This window comes from Hippopotamus amphibius, chromosome 1, assembly GCF_030028045.1.
Source record: "Hippopotamus amphibius kiboko isolate mHipAmp2 chromosome 1, mHipAmp2.hap2, whole genome shotgun sequence".
In the NCBI taxonomy this organism is placed as follows: Eukaryota; Metazoa; Chordata; class Mammalia; order Artiodactyla; family Hippopotamidae; genus Hippopotamus; species Hippopotamus amphibius.
Genome location: NC_080186.1, coordinates 37,528,430 through 37,545,232, shown reverse-complemented (window position 1 = coordinate 37,545,232; position 16,803 = coordinate 37,528,430). Strand labels below are relative to the sequence as shown.

At 42.8% G+C, this 16,803-nt stretch overlaps 1 protein-coding gene across 4 annotated transcripts in view; it reads right to left on the bottom strand.

The window, feature by feature from the left end:
* Positions 1-15,421, bottom strand: part of MAST2 (microtubule associated serine/threonine kinase 2) — a 223,197-nt gene extending 207,776 nt beyond the window's left edge. For all 4 annotated transcript variants that reach the window (XM_057709503.1, XM_057709528.1, XM_057709519.1 and 1 more), the window contains exon 1: positions 14,860-15,421. In XM_057709503.1, the coding sequence (XP_057565486.1) occupies positions 14,860-15,075 (216 nt within the window). In that variant the 5' untranslated portion in view covers positions 15,076-15,421. The remainder of the gene's footprint in view (positions 1-14,859) is intronic.
* Positions 15,422-16,803: the final 1,382 nt, after the last annotated feature.

Here is a 16,803-nt window from a genome sequence, read left to right as displayed (position 1 = left end):
TAGAGACGTGGATGGACTTGGGGACTGTCATACAGAGTGAAGTGAGTCAGAAAGAGAAAAACAAATACCGTATATTAACACATATATGCAGACTATAGAAAAATGGTACAAATCAACCAGTTTGCAAGGAGGAAATAGAGACATAGATGTAGAAAATAAACATATGGACACCAAGTGGGGAAAGCAGGGAGGGTTGGGGGGGAATGATCTGGGAGATTGGAATACCAAATTGTACGTTCTAAATATATGCAGTTTATTGTATGTTAACTGTATCTCAACAAAAGCTCTAAAAAAAAAAAAAAAAAAAAAAAAGGAAATGACTGGGACTTCCTAGGCGGTGCAGTGGTTAAGAATCTGCCTGCCAATGTAGGGGACACGTGTTCGAGCCCTGGCCCAGGAAGATCCCACATGCCGCGAAGCAACTAAGCCCATGTGCCACAACTACTAAGCCTGTGCTCTAGAGCCCATGAGCCACAACTATTGAGCCCATGTGCCACAACTACTGAAGCCCACGTGCCTAGAGCCCGTGCTCCACAACAAGAGAAGCCACCGCAGTGAGAAGCCTGCACACCACAATGAAGAGTAGCCCCCGCTCTCTGCAACTAGAGAAAGCCTGAGTGCAGCAAGGAAGATCCAACACAGTCAATAAATAAATAAATACATTTAAAAAAAACAAAAAACTAGGTAAACAAAAGGAAAGAGAATCAGGCCATTCTTACATGAACTATTCTGATGGAAACCAACAGTAAATGAGAAGAAGCATCTCCTTAAAATGTTATGCCACCTAATAAATGAAAAAAAATGACAGAATTATATCACTACTTTGCAACTCCCAATTAGCAAATCTCAGCTCTGAGCATCAACTGCTACAATCAAAGAGCAAAAAGCAGACATCAATGCTTCCTGTTGAAAGAACACACTACCACCCAAAATTGTGCCAAAGGAACTGAACCTGAGGCTGATTAAGCCTCTGTATCCAGCTGTAATTTGCAGGAAATACAAAGGGCATAAAATATTTTGAAATGCACCATAACTGTGCAATCTAGACTATGGAACTATAGGTCAAATGCCCCAAGGTTTTTCAACATACAGATTTTAAAGAAAAGGAAGAGATGAAAGGAAAATCTATAGATTAAGAAGAGACAGGGACTTCCCTGGTGGCCCAGCAGTTAAGACTCCACACTCCCAATGCAGGGGGGCTGGGTTCAATCTCTGATAGGAGAAATAGATCCCACATGCATGCCACAACCAAAAGATCCCACATGCCACAACTAAGACCTGGCGCAGCCAAATAAATAAATAAATATTTAATGGAAAAAAAAACGCACAAGATATCATTTCTATCCACTAGGATGGCTAAATTTTTTTTAAATGAAAAATAAGTGTCAGCAAGATCACAAACAAACTAAAACCTTCATAAGTTGCTAGTGGGAATGTTAAAATGATAAACCCCCAGTGGAAAACAGTTTGGCAATTCCTCCAAAACTTAAACACAGAATTATAACATGATCCAGTAATTCCACTCTTGCATATAGAAACAAAAACTTGAAAAACTGGGCTTCCTAGGTGACGCAATGGTTGAGAATCCACCTGCCATTGCAGGGGACACAGGTTCAATCCTTGCACCAGGAAGATCCCACATGCAGCAGAACAACTAAGCCCATGTGCCACAACTATTGAGCCTGCGCTTTAGAGCCTGTGAGCCACAACTATTGAGCCCACGTGCTGCAACTACTGAAGCCCATGTGCCTAGAGCCCATGCTCCGCAACAAGAGAAGCCATGGCAATGAGGAGCCCGCGCACCACAACGAAGAGTAGCCCCCACTCACCGCCACTCAAAAAAGAAAGCCTGCGCACAGCAAAAAAAGACCCAACACAGCCAATAAAATAAATTTAAAAAAATAAAAACTTGAAAAACAGGTGTACAAACTAAAACTTGTACACAAATGTTCATAGCAGCACTATCACAATCACCAAAAAGTAGAAACAACCCAAATGCCCATAAGGTGATGACTGAATAAACAAAATGTGGTATATCCACATAATGGAATATTACTCAGCCATAAAAAGCAAAGACATACTGATATATGCAAAAATATGGATGAATCTCAAAAACATTATGTTAAGTGAAAGAAGCCAGACATAAAAGGCCACTTATTGTATGATTCCCTTTATATAAAATATCCACAGAGACAGAAAACACATTAGTGGTTGCCAGGCACTGGGGGAAGGAGGAAATATTATGGAACTAGATCATGCTGATGGTTGTACATTTGAATGTACTGAATGTCACATCATAAATTTGATGTTAAGCGTATTTTACCACAATTTAAGAAGTCAAAGCACATGTAGAGGTAGGACCATACTTCCTTCCAGGAGCCTATTAAAGTGAGAACAGCTGAGACCCAGTCGCCTTCCTCTCCAGCTTCTCTTGGCTTCCTTCTGGCTTTTTTCTCTTCCACAGGGCTGGGCTCACAAAGTGAGAAATGCCTACAGAAGGCTCTCGCTCTCCATCAAGACCTGAAAGAGTATGGGGGCTGCCAGAGAATAGCTCTGCCACAGACTGAGCAAAACAAGCTTTTCCAGATCTTCTAGATATTTTTGGGAAAAGGCCTTTACGTGCATTCAAAATAGTTATTATCCAAAACTCTTTGGGCCTATAAGGAATGAAAGTTCTAGGTGGTCTATATCCAAAATAATAGCATTTCTACCTAGTTCTGGCTGAGGACCATATTAGGGTTTGAGGTTTATGGCAACAACTAGCTAGATATTGACCAAATATGATTCACCTTTCTCCTGGGCAGAATCTATGGCCCTGTGATTGAATTCTAGCAATGGAATACAGGTGGAAGTGATTAAGCCATTTCCAGGTCTGCCCACTTGCCTCAGGTGACCTTGGAAGCCATATGTATAAAATAGTAGACCCTCCATTAGTCTGGGTTCTTTTGAATGTATTTTTTAAAGCAACTAATATATATATATATATATATATATATATATATATATATATTTTTTTTTTTTTTTTTTTATTGGCTGTGTTGGGTCTTTTTTGCTGTGCGCGGGCTTTCTTCTTTTTTAGTTGTGGTGAGTGGGGGCTACTCTTCGTTGTGCTGCACGGGCTCCTCATTGCCATGGCTTCTCTTGTTGTGAAGCACGGGCTCTAGGCACATGGGCTTCAGCAGTTGCAGCACATGGGCTCAACATTTGTGGCTCACGGGCTCTAAAGCGCAGGCTCAATAGTTGTGGCGCACGTGCTTAGTTGCTCCGAGGCATGTGGGATCTTCCTGGAGCAGGGATCGAACCCGTGTCCCCTGCATTGGCAGGCAGATTCTCAACCACTGCGCCACCTAGGAAGCCCAGCAACTAATATTCTTAACTATAAAAGACTATTAGGACTTCCTGGTGGTCCAGTGGGTAAGACTCCGCCCTCACAATGCAGGGGGTCCAGGTTCATCTCTGGTAGGGGAACTAGATCCCACATGCATGCCACAACTAAGAAGTCCGCATGCCATAGCTAAAAAAAACAGATTCTGCATGCCGGAACTAAGACAGTAAGTAAGTAAGTAAGTAAGTAAATAAGTAAATAAATAAATATTTTTAAAAATATATTTATATAAAAGACTACTAGCATGAGAGCTAATAGTAAAATGTCCCATTCTCTTACTGGTCAAAGGCAGGACTCAGACTTCCTAGGGTTACCTGAAAAAAAAATCATCTTGGTATCACCCTTTTGAAACAACTTGAGAACTTCTTAACAATTAATACCAACTATTTTCTTTTTTTTCTGGCTGTGCCTTGTGGCTTGCGGGGTCTTGGTTCCCTGACCAGGGACTGAACCCAGGCCCACCACAGTGAAAGCACAAAGTCCTAACCACTGGACTGCCCAATGCCAACTACTTTTAAATTCTTCTGTCTTTAAAACATTCTTGAAGGTCTCAAATAGTCATGAATATTAGAAGGCCAGACAGTACTATATTACCTCTGCTTTGCTGAAATATAGGCAGAGAAACTATATGGTTTGTTAATCTCCCAACAAATTAAAGGGTAAAGGATTTGTGCATCGGCTACCCAGGTTAATCCTTTGGAAGTATTTTGTTACATTAAAGTTGGTACAACTAAAACAATATCACAGAATTTTAAAATGTGGTTTCCTTGCCCTGAATTCGCTCTTAAATACATTCTAAAAGCTAGGGAGACTATAGTATCTTCTAAGGCAATTACTTAAGAAAGAAATCCATAAAACTTTCCCTAAAGGGAAAAATGCACAAATTAAAGCTGTCTTTTCAAGCTGAACAAAGTAAAAGAACAGTTTGATAACATCAAAAATCAAAGGTCAAAACATACCTTCTATTATGTCTCTTTCCAAAACCATATGAGAATATGGAAAAATATGAACTCTATATTCACACATTCTATGTATATACTCTATAATTAACCATTATTGAGCACTCATTGGTATCAGACTTTGCAAAAGTGTTTTACATGGATTAGTTTATTAAATCCTAACAATAACCCTATGAAATTGGTAATATTATCTCCATTACATATATATGGGATAATTAAGACTTAAAGAACTTAAGTAACTTGCATCAGGTCACAGAGTTGGAATCTAAGGTCAGAGAATAACTTAATCACTATAAATTCACCCAAGAAGTATTTATTTATTATCTCCTATATATAATTCTAGAGGCTGGAGATACAGCAGTAAGGAAAAACCAACCCAAATTCCTACCCTCGTGAACTTCATATTCTAATGTGTGAGAATGACAATAAATAACAAATATGTGACAATAACAGGTGAATAAAAGGACACGAATAAAAAGAGGGAAAAGGAATGACTAAGAAAGCTACTTTAAAAAGTCTGGTCAAGGAAGGCCTCTTTGAGGAGGTGATATCTCAACAGAGACATAAATGAAATGAGGAAGCCAGTCATGTAAATATCCAGAAAAAGAACACCTCAGGCAGAGAAAACTATCAAGTATAGAAGTCCTCAAATAATAATTTTTAAAATGTCCTCAGGCAGGAGTATGCTTAATATATGTGGACACCATCAAGGCAGCCAGTGTGAACAGAGCTCAGTAATAAGAGGAAGAGCAGAAGGAAATGAGGTTAGAGAAGGCCAAGAGGCAGATCATGTAGACTCTTATAGTACAAAGCAAGCACCTTCAATTTTGATCAACTGTGATGGAAAGCCACTTTTTTTTTTTTTTTAATTTATTGGCTGTGTAGGGTCTTTGTTGCTGCACGCAGGCTTTCTCTAGAGTTGCGGCGAGTGGGGGCTACTCTTTGTTGTGGTGTGCGGGCTCCTCATTGCCATGGCTTCTCTTGTTGCGGAGCATGGGCTCTAGGCACATGGGCTTCAGCAGTTGCGGCACATGGGCTCAACCGTTGTGGCTCACGGGCCCTAAAGCTCAGGCTCAATAGTTGTGGCGCACGGGCTTAGCTGCTCCGCGGCATGTGGGATCTTCCTGGAGCAGGGATCGAACCCGTGTTCCCTGCATTGGCAGGCGGTTTCTTAACCACCGGAAAGTCACTTCTGAGTAGGGGTGGTGACAAACTTTGATTTTAGCTTTTACAGGATGATACCGATCTTGCTGTGTGCAAATTATCATGGGGGCAGGGGGGAGAGGAGGTAGAAGAATAGAATAAGGAAAACAGGTTAGGAGACTTTCATAGTAATCCAGATGAAAGATGATAGAGGCTAAGATTTGGGTAGAGATGGAGCTAGCAGGAAAAAGTCTCACACAATGTGAATGTAGCTCCAACCAGACCTGATGAGCTGAATGTGAAATATGAGGTTAAGAAAAGAATCAAAAACAACTTTCATGTTTTGCTCTGAGTAAATGAGTGAATGATAGCGCCATTTATTGATATGGGAAAGACTGGGGAAGAAGCAGATGGGAAGTGAAAAACAGGGTTCAGCTTTGGACATATTAAGTTTGAAAGGTCTACTAGCTACTCAAATAGAAATGTTACATACTGAAAATAGGAGTTAGAGCTCAGAAGAAAGGTCAAGACTAGAGAAATAAATGTGGGAATCAGCAGCACAGACATGGAATGTAAAGTATTAGAATGTGACAAGAGATCACATCAGGAGAGAGAATAGACTGTAAAAGCAGATTAAATACTGAACCCTCTAAAGCACCAGTGAGATTGGAAGAAAACCAAAAAAGCATGGCCCCAGAAGCCAAATGATGGAATGTTCAACCATGTCAAGAGCAATAGGTTGAGTGAGATGAAGACTGAAAACTGGCCACTGGGTTTGACCAATGATGACCTTGACTTGTTTCAGCGGTATGATGAGAGACTAAAGCCTGACTTGACTGGAATGGGTTCACAAGAGAATGAGAGGAGAGGAAATGAAAGAAGATATAGACAACTTTCAAATAGTTTTGTTATAAAAAGGAGCACTCTCCTACTCATAATTATTTCATACCCCTTGCTCTTTTAACTGCAAGAGCCTCTTAACTGGTCTTTCTACTTCCACATACCCATTCAGTCAGTGTTTGCTAGAGTAGCCAAATATACGGGATCAAAATGAATGTTAGATCACGTGATTCCTCTGCTCAAAACTCTCCAATGGCTTCTCATCTCATTCAACATAAAAGCCAAAATCCTTACAACTGCCTGTAAGACCCTTACCAATCTGAAACTCTTCACAAGTCAGCCCTCCTCTCCCTACCCCTCCCCTCTGAGCTTACCTACTACTCTTCCTCTTACTCACTCTACTCCAGCCACACCTGGCCTCCTTGGTGTTCTTCAAACACAAATTTTAGAGCTCAAGGTATGCTTCTAGTCCAAGGTGCTTCCTATTCCCTCTACCAAGTATACTCTTCCCCCAGATAATCCAAATGCCTCACTTTCTTACATCCTCAGGTCTTTACTCAAAGATCTCATTCCAAAAAAATGCCTTTCCTGATAATGCTATTTAAAGCCATAAAACCCCCATCACTCTGTACCCCGCTCCTAGCTTTATTTTCTTTGTAGTATTTATCACCATATAGCATAGCACATATTTTACTTATTTCTTTTATTGTCTGAATCCCTCTACTAGAACAGAAACTTTAAAAACAGGGTTTGTCATCTGCCTTTTTCACTGCTGTAATCTCAACAACAATCAAACAACAACAACAACAACAAAAAACAACAACAAAAATGTTGAATCAAAGGATAAATGAGTGAGAGGGAATGCAGGACTAGTGAAGTTTTTTCAAGATGGAAAATACTGCAGCATGCTTGTATGTTGATGAGAATCATCAACAGAAAAAAAAAATGTATGATTCAGGAGTAGGAAAGAATAATTTCAAGAATAAAACTCCTAGTTAGATGTAGGGGTTGGCCTTAGATGGGAATAGGAACAGATTACCCACAGCAACAGGAGAGAGGGAAAAGAATGTGGGTACAGATATAGGTAGGTTGGGTGACTTGTAATGGAAGCTTATAGGATTATCTTGATTTTTATCTCGGAGAAACAGAAAGCAAGGACATCAACTGAGAGTAAAGAGGACAAACAGAATGCAAGAAGTTTGAGGAGAAAGATTAAACTATCATTTAAGAGTGAATAGAGGGGGAGCTTCCTAGGTGGCGCAGTGGTGAAGAATCCGCCTGCCAATGCAGGGGACACAGGTTCGATCCCTGCTCCAGGAAGATCTCTCATGTCGCGGAGCCACTAAGCCTGTGCGCCACAACTATTGAGCCTGCGCTTTCGAGCCCGTGAGCCACAACTATCGAGCCCATGAAGCCCACACGCCTAGAGCCCGCGTACCACAACAAGAGAAGCCATGGCAATGAGGAGCCTGCGCACCATAACGAAGAGTAGCCCCCACTCACCACAACTAAAGAAAGCCCGCGCACAGCAAAAAAAGACCCAACATGGCCAATAAAATAAATAAATTTATTTTTTAAAAAAAGAGTGAATGGGGGGAATTCCCTGGTGGTCCAGTGGTTAAGACCCTGTGCTCTGACTGCCCAGGGCCCGGGTTCAGAGCGGCGCAACCAGGAGGTCAGGAGAAAAAAAAAAAAAAAAAGTGAATGATCTAGGGAATATCATATGACTGACTGTCACCACTGAAAGACTCAGGTTCATGATCACAGATTTAGATGTCAGCATAGCTGTGTTTTTCTCCAGCCACATTCAGCTGCCTAGATACAAGTGCAGAAAAGGCACAGTTGTTTTAATCATGGTTGGAATTTTCTCAAGCAGGTATGGTAGAAGGTAATGAAGGTACACAAATAGGAATAATTATGATACCCATGAAATGTTAAGCTGGACAAGGAGGAAAGCGGAGGCATGAGGTGACTGACAATGAAAAGCTGGTTTGAAAAAAAAAAAAAGGATATCAATGGACCAGAGGTTCCAAGGAGTTTGAATAATTTTTGGAGAGGAAATCCTAAAAAGAATGTGAGGTAGAGAAACAGAAGATGATTTGAAGGTCAGAGTGTGGCAAGCTCAAAACTAAGATTTTAGAAGTGGAACAATTATTGGTAAAGATGAAATATACCCAATAAACATGGAAGTAGGAAGCTCAGATTGATGTTAATTTTCCCCATCAATTATTTACTGTACTTCCAACGTACACAAGGCTGTGCTGCAGAGAAGAGAAAAGTTTGGGAGTTAACAATGAGGTACAACACTGAAACAAAAAGGTGGTCAACTATGTCTGACTAACAATGCACTTTGTGTAAGTTCTTACTCCCAATGATGTGTAGTCTCTGCTCTCCCCTGAGGACTTTTTCCTCCTCCCTGAGGGCTAGCCCTTGACCCAACAACCTGGTTTTCAAACCTCTCTGGAACCCCAAGTATGTACATAATGAAGAAAAACCACCAATACCTGCTGATAAAAAGTAGTAACTACCAAGGTACCATAGGGGTTTTACCAAGAAAGTACAAAGCTAGGTGGCAAATTTAGCAGAGAACCATACAGTAGCTAAGACCAGCAACGAAGGAGGCATAACGACTGCAGTATTAAGCTGCCTCTCATAGTCCTGATCATAGGTCACCATGAGTAACTGGGGTGGAAAAAGCTTTTAGGTTGATCTTAGGCTACGGGCATTCAGTAAAACAAAGATGGGAAAAATCTGTAAGCAGATCTGTCCTACCCTCATCAGGGAACACTGTCCAACCTGCTTCAACCATTCCAGGCTCTCTGCTTCCAGTACCTTTGATGAAATCAAATCTTCCAAAGGTAACAGGTTTTCAGGAGCTGGCATTACTCATATTACTTCTAGACAAGAGGGGAGGGCTAATAAATATTCTGTGTTGAGGGACTTCCCTGGTGGTCCAGTGGGTAAGACTCCACGCTCCCAATGCAGGGGGCCTGGGTTTGATCCCTAGTTGGGGAACTAGATCCCACATGCATGCCACAACTAAAAGTCAGCATGCTGCAACTCAGAAGTCCTCATACCACAACAAAGATCCTGCATGCCACAACTAAGACCTGATGCAGCCTAAAAAAATAAATAAAAACAGTCTATACTGAAAACTCAGAATAATTCTCAAATGCCCATGTCTCAATCACCATGTCCTATATTGTATCCTCCACACAGTTGCCAGAGTAATCCAGCTAAAAAACAAGTAAGATCATCCCACTTCCCTACTTACTATCTTTTTACATAATACTAAAGACAGTCGACAGTCTAGGCTCCTTTAGTCTCTTAACTCATCACCTACGCCTTCAAGTTCCAATACTAAACTGATTACAGTTCCCTACACAATAGATGCAGCTTCCCCTCTGTGTGTTTTTCACCCTATGCTTTTGCCCATATACTAACATTATAGTGCAGAATAAAGAGAAGATACTAATTTCTGTGAAAATAATTTTGAAAATTCCTTAATGGTGCTGAGAGAATTCCAGAGAGTAAATCTGAACTCCATTTTCCTCCATCCTCAAAAATGTCTCATTTCCTTTACTCACCTAATTCTATCTTACTACTATTATTACTCAACTCACCCAAATTCAAAATATTTGAGTCATTTTCTATTCATTCATTCAGTTAACAAATAATTACTTAACACCTATTGTGACAAAGCCCTTGACTATGCATTATGGTAGATAAAATGATGACATAGTTCCTACCCTCAATAATTTACAACTTAAAAGCAGATATGAAATAATACAAAATGAACACAGAAGAAGTGCCATTTACTACAGCCCAATCATGGAAAAACAACTTCACAGAACAGTTTCTATGGCATGAGTTAGGCCTGGAAGCTTGAGTAGAATTTTAATGGGCAAAGACAGAGAAGAAAGAGCTTTTCAGACGGATGATTAATTAAAATAAATATATGAAAATGCCTAAGCAGTAAACAAATACTTACTGAATGCCCATTATGTACCATTTAAAATACTATAGGCTGGTACAAAGATTAATAAGACAGCCTCTGAGGAGTTATTTCTCTGAGACTGACAACCAATTAGGATATTGCTGAGCAAATATATGTTTCAAGAGGCAGCACACATCTATGTTTTTAAATAATATTCAAACTAATAACTATGTTTCAAATACCATACTGGGCCCTAGGTAAATGAAAGCGTCTAAGGCTTCAAAGAACTTAGTAATGAGAGAGAAAGCTATTTCAACAATGTACACTACAATGGAGACAAAGCAAAGTCTTGGGAACCAAGAGAAGGGGCCTCTAACTCTGATTCTAATAAAAAGTGTTAAGAATCAAGCAGACCTTAAATGTCAAGGTCTTTAAACTTTGTTCTGTAGTATTAAGACGCTAACGAAAGTTTCTGAAGATAAAGCAATGAAATGATCATTTAACAAATACTTATCTATCACTGGAATTCAGGTAAGCAAGGAGTTTCAATCTTTTTTTTTCTTATTAGAATGCAGAATAGATCAGAGGTTAAAAGACTAAAAGCAGAGTAAATGCAGTTAAGATAGTACAACAACCAAGACAAAAGTTTACAAATGCTGAATTAAGGTGATGACAGTGGGAATAAAGATTTGAAAGATGTTATGACGACAGAATCAGCAGAATCTGGATAAGGGGGTCAAGAGAGAGTGAAAAGTCATAGACCATGCATATAATTTCAAGTTTGATGACAAGAAAAAGGAAAGACAGAGGAAGAAGCACATTTCAAAGGAGAAACAACGGATTCTATTTCAATGATACAGTAAGCCACTGACCTAGAGATCCAAATTCTGCATCCTGTTCAGAAATTATTCCTATGTAACAAGCATTATTCCATGCCATGAGAAATGGAGAACAAACTCATTTGTGAAAAGTAGATGCTTGGTGATCATCTAGGTTCTTACTCCCTGAATGAATGGAATAATCCATCCAGCCTCATAACACACAAAACTGAAATTTTTAACTTTTCAACATCAAATAATTTCAAGTTATGACTTTCAAGGACACTATCAAATTATGAAAATCACAAATGTTAAAATCACAAATGCTGAGAGTCTAAGGTGCAAATGTTAAGCCCAAAAATGGAAGTGTAGAGCTAAGGAAAGAGGTCAGGCCTAGAGACTCAGATCACTCTACAAGGAGGTTCTGTGACACAATGCCATGAACAAAGAGAACTACAGATCCTATTCCACATCCTAAGCACTTGCCAGGAATAGGATAAGCCTGCGAAAAAATGAAGTACAATTAAGAAAAACACTGGGAATTCCCTGGCGGTCCAGTGGTTAGGACTGGGTGCTTTCACTGTGGGGGCCTGGGTTCAATCCCTAGTGAGGAAACTAAGATCCCTCAAGCCACAGGGTGCGGCCAAAAGAAAAAGAAAATAGCTGGGACTTCCCTGGTAGTGCAGTGGTTAAGAATCCACCTGCCAGTACAGCAGACACAGGTTCAATCCCTGGTCTGGGAAGATCCCACATGCCAGGGAGCAACTAAGCCCGTGCACCACAACTGCGCTCTAGAGCCCACGAGCCACAACTACTGAAGCCTGTGTGCCTAGAGGCCATGCTCTGCAACAAGAGAAGCCACAGCAATGAGAAGCCCACACACTGCAACAAAGAGTAGCCCCTGCTCACCACAACTAGAGAAAGCCCACATGCAGCAACGAAGACCCGATGCAGCCAAAAAAACAAACAAACAAAAGAAAAAGAAAAAAGCTAAGGACAGAGGACATATCCTCAAGGAACATATTGAAGACAGGGACAGAAAATAGAAAAAGACACCCAAGAAGCAGTCAGAGAAACAGGAGTGGAATGGACATTAAGACAAAAGAGAAGAAAATACCACGGAACACATGGTCAAGAGTGACAAATAGTTCACAGAGGTCAGAGACCATGCAGACTGGGGGAAGGCTCTCAGATTTAATCATTTAAAGGTCCCTTGGGACTGCTGCAACTCTCTGTGTAATTCTTTCACAATGAAAACTTTTCATAAATAGCCATGAATTATTTTTTAATTTAAAAAAAGGAAAAGTTTTAGTATCCATCATGGTACATTCACACAATGGAAAATTACACAGCAGTGAAAAAGAAAAGCTTGTTGTAAAAGCAACAATATAGATGAATCTCACAGACATAGTTTGAATGAAAGACTCTAGTCACAAAAGAGTACAAACTGTACTCTTGTTCCATTTATATGAAGTTCAGAAGAGGCAAAACTGATCCGTGGTGATAGAGGTTGAAAGAGTGGTTACCTCTGGAGAAGGGTAATACCTGGGAGAAAGCACAAAGAACATTCCAGGGTACTGGGTGAAATGTTCTACATATTGATTTGAGGAGTGGTCACATAGGTGTATTTATTCTGTAAAAATTCATGGGCTAAAGGAAACTTTGATTTGCACACTGTAGATAAGTCACTTCTCAATTAAAAAGTAAATAAACATACAAAGTTACTGGTGACCTTGAAAACATCAGTTGAGGGTAGTTTATGTGTAGAAGCCAAATCATAATATAAGGAATGTATACAAGGTGAAGAAGCTGAGATGGTGAATACAAACTCATTTTTCAAGGTTGCTGGTAAAGCAAAAGTGAGATTACAAAGTAGCTTTAAGTAGGTTAAACAGTTCAGAGAAATCCTGTTGTTTTGTTTTTATTTGAGGTAGAAGACAAAGAGAAAATAACATACATAACAAGAGCCTACAGCAGATGAGAGGGAATGAAATCAGGAACATAGAGGGATTAGCCCTGGAAAAGAGGATGAATACTTCCTTCTTTGAGATTTAAAAAGCTGAGTGAACACAAAAATCCTGAGATAGAGAAGAGGGAGAAATCAAGTAAACTTGAACTCTTTAGTGAAGCATGCAATAAGGTCAACTGCAATCAGGTAAATTGACTCAGGAAAGGATCTGGGCTTTAAGTACATTTTAAAATGTTTCACATAGGAACTGCAGAGGATATAAAAGACAAGGATGAGGGGGGAAATTACAGTAAGAGAACAATGTTCAGTGGCCTGAAAGCAAGGGTAGAGATGGTGCAGTCTACTCAGGACTGGGTGGAGAACACGAGATTAAAAAAGGGGGGGGCACGACCTTCACAGATGGGCGCAATGGTTAAGAATCCGCCTGCCAACGCAAGGGCCGCGGGTTCGATCCCTGCTCCAGGAAGATCCCACATGTACTGAGCCTGTGCTTTAGAGTCCGTGAGCCACAACTAGCCAGTATGCCGCAGCTACTGAAGCCCACGCACCTAGAGCCCATGCTCCGCAACAAGCGAAGCCACAGCAATGAGGAGCCTGCGCACCACAAAGAGTAGCCACCGCTTGCCTCAACTAGAGAAAGCCCGCGCGCAGCAACTAAGACCCAACACAGCCAATAAATATGTAAAGAAATTAATTTAAAAACAAAAGGGGGGAAAGTCCAGGTGCTAAGATGTGCATCACTTAAACTATATAATAAAGAATGATGTCTAAGGAAAATACTTATTTAACATACAGGAAAGAGGCAGGAGACTTAACAGAATTCTTCAAAGATCCAAAGATGAAGTCACTAGAGTCTTGTGTAGAATGTGCAAAAGGGAAACTGTCACTAGAGTTCATTACTACAGAACATTTTTCTGTAAATCCCACAAGATCAAGGACCACATACTCTCCTTTCACCAAACTTCCTAGAGCCACTAGTGACAACTTCTCCTACCTGATAAAGCTGACCTTTATCCCCTACTTCTATATACACCTACACTGATTAATAAATTACATAAACACATCCTGTCCATTCAGAAACTCCATGAACTTTTTACACTTTTTTATATCTGTGTTTTCCCACTAAGGTGTTTTCTGTGGTAAACTCCTAGAAGGCAGAGACTATATCCATGAATTCGCGGTTCACAATATTGGGCTTGGGACTGCACACATGCATCCCCAAAGCACATGTTTTAAAAGCACATGTTTTAAAAAGTGCTTTCTCGTGAAATGGATCGTTACTGGAGAGAATTTTAACAACGATTCATAACATATTCCTACAAGACTGTACCGATCGCCACATCAGAGAATGCTTAGGAATGACATCCGTCTTCACAACTGTCAAGACAACCTCCAGAAAATAGGGCATTTACTACATCATACTGGCTGTCCCTACCTTACACTACTCGCCCCTCAGCATAATTCCTCCATACCCCTTTAGTAAGCCTATTCTTTGCACTTCATTTACTCCCAGCCCACATTCTAGCGTCCCCTCTTCCCATCCAAAACCCATGACCTCAAAATCCCTATAGGACCATTTTTCGTCCCCACTCCCTCATTTCCTATTTAACCCCAGACCATCACTTCCATTTCTCCACTCCCCATTTTTCTGCCTCTCCAGACCTCCCATTCCTTCTACCGAACTACTCAGTTCCCACCCCCTTCAACGCCCCAGCCCAAGTCTTCCCGCCTGAGATCGCCCTCCCCCTTCGCTCCCATTCAGGCTCCCGCTCCCCATCCTTCCCCTCCGCGACCCCAGCCAGCCCTACCTGCTCCCTGACTTCGGGCCCGGCGGGCCCCGTCTGCTCCTCCGGTCGCTGCCTCGCGGGCGGCGCTCGCCGGCGCGGGGGCAGGGACTGGGGCTGGGGCTGGGGCTGGGGCTGAGGCAGCTCCGCCGCCCGCTGAGCCCCATCCTCCCGGCGGGCGGCAGGCGGCGGCGGCGGCGGCGGCGGCTGCGGTCGGTCGCGGCAGCGGCTCCGCTTCATATCTGCGGCTGGGCCCTGCGGGCGTCAGCGCCGCGACTGTCCCGGCCCCGCACGGCCCCGGGCCGCAGCGCTGCCGCGCCAAGCACCGCCCGCGGCCACCATGGCCCGGCGGGCGCCCGAAGCCACCGACCCCAGCCCGCAGCTCCTCCGCGCTTTCTGGGGCCTCAAGGGCCGCGGCCTCCTCGGCGCTCCTTACGGAGGTAGCAGCATAACCGCAGCCTCGTCTTCTCCCACCCGGCACACGCTCGACCGGCCAGCCGCCGCCGCCGCCGCCGCCGGCTCCACAGCCAGCCGCCCGCCCGCCTGCCTGCCTGCCTGCCTGCCTGCCCCTTGCCCGGCCCCGCCCCTCCCCTCGCGCGCGCGCACCGGGAGCCCGCCCGCCACCTCCGGCCGCGCGCCGTCTCCCGCGCACGCGCCAGCGAACGGTCGCTAGAGACCCGCCCTTGGCCCCACCGCGTGGCGCGGGTGGGAGGGGGCGCAGAGCGGAAGGGGGCGGGGCCCTGATGCGCCCGCTGCGGCCGCGGACGCTCATTGATTCTTTCATTCATCCATTCATGAAATTGTGTGCCTGTTCAATGTGTACCTGTTCAAGCTAAGTGGTGGGGATCCAAAAATGAATTAGAACTGATCAGCGTCCTCAAGGAAGTAGGTGGAGAGGAACCAGGAGCAGCAAGGAGACAGAATAGACAACTAGTGAACAGAACACGAATGCATGCCTTTTTGTTGAACACCTTCCAACCCACTGTCATCTGATCTTCACGTCACGCTTTGAAGGCAGGTCTGCACATTCTCCTGTTACAGATAAGAAGACCGACGGGAAGTAACATGCACCAGGTCACTGAGCAAACAAGACTCAAATTCTGGCTTTTCTGCCCCTTTCCACTGTTTCCTGTTGCTTCCAGAAAGTAAGATAGGGTGTGGAAAGTCCTAGAAAAGAGGAAGAAGTGATGGATTCCTTTAAAGGGAAGGGGAAGACAAAAAGGCTTCCGGAACATCCCCATGATTCCCCACTGACAATGAAGTCATCCTGTTATAGCCCAGTCCAGCCTGGCCACAGGGAGGCCAGCTGTAGCCTGGGCAGCTCAGCCTGCAATTTTCAGTGACTCATCCTCTCAGCAACGTGGCTGTACCTCAGCCCTGTCTGGCCTCCCCCTTCTGGCTTCAGCTGGTCTTTCACAGCACCATATTTTTCCTCTTTTGATTTGACTGGAGTTCACCCATTTTTTCTGGTCCTCCTCCCGGAACCCTTTCTGAGAGGTAATAATAGCTAACATTATAGCATAACTACTGGATACCAGACACTGTGCATTCAATTCATACATGTGCAAACAAGTGATGAGTTGTATTTTTTCCAGTTTACAGTTGCGGAAACAGGCTCAAGTTACATAACATGCTCAATATGACACTAATGCTAATAAGTGCAGAGCCAGGACTCAAACCAAGGTCTGTCAGATACCAGAGGCTACACACACAAGCAATGTACACTACAGCCAATCGTCAGTCTGCTCCTGTATTCCCTGCTTCAGTTCCTCACCACCATCCATCCAGTTGCCTCAACCAGAAACCTAGAAGTCATCCTAGACTCCTTCCTCCCCCTCCTGCCCCCACATACAATTAATGAATGAGTCCTGCTGCTTCTATAACCTTACCTTCTCTCCAATCTGTCTCCTCTTTCCATCCCACTGGTACCACCTCAGCTCAAGTCTTATCTTCTCTCACCTACTTGAC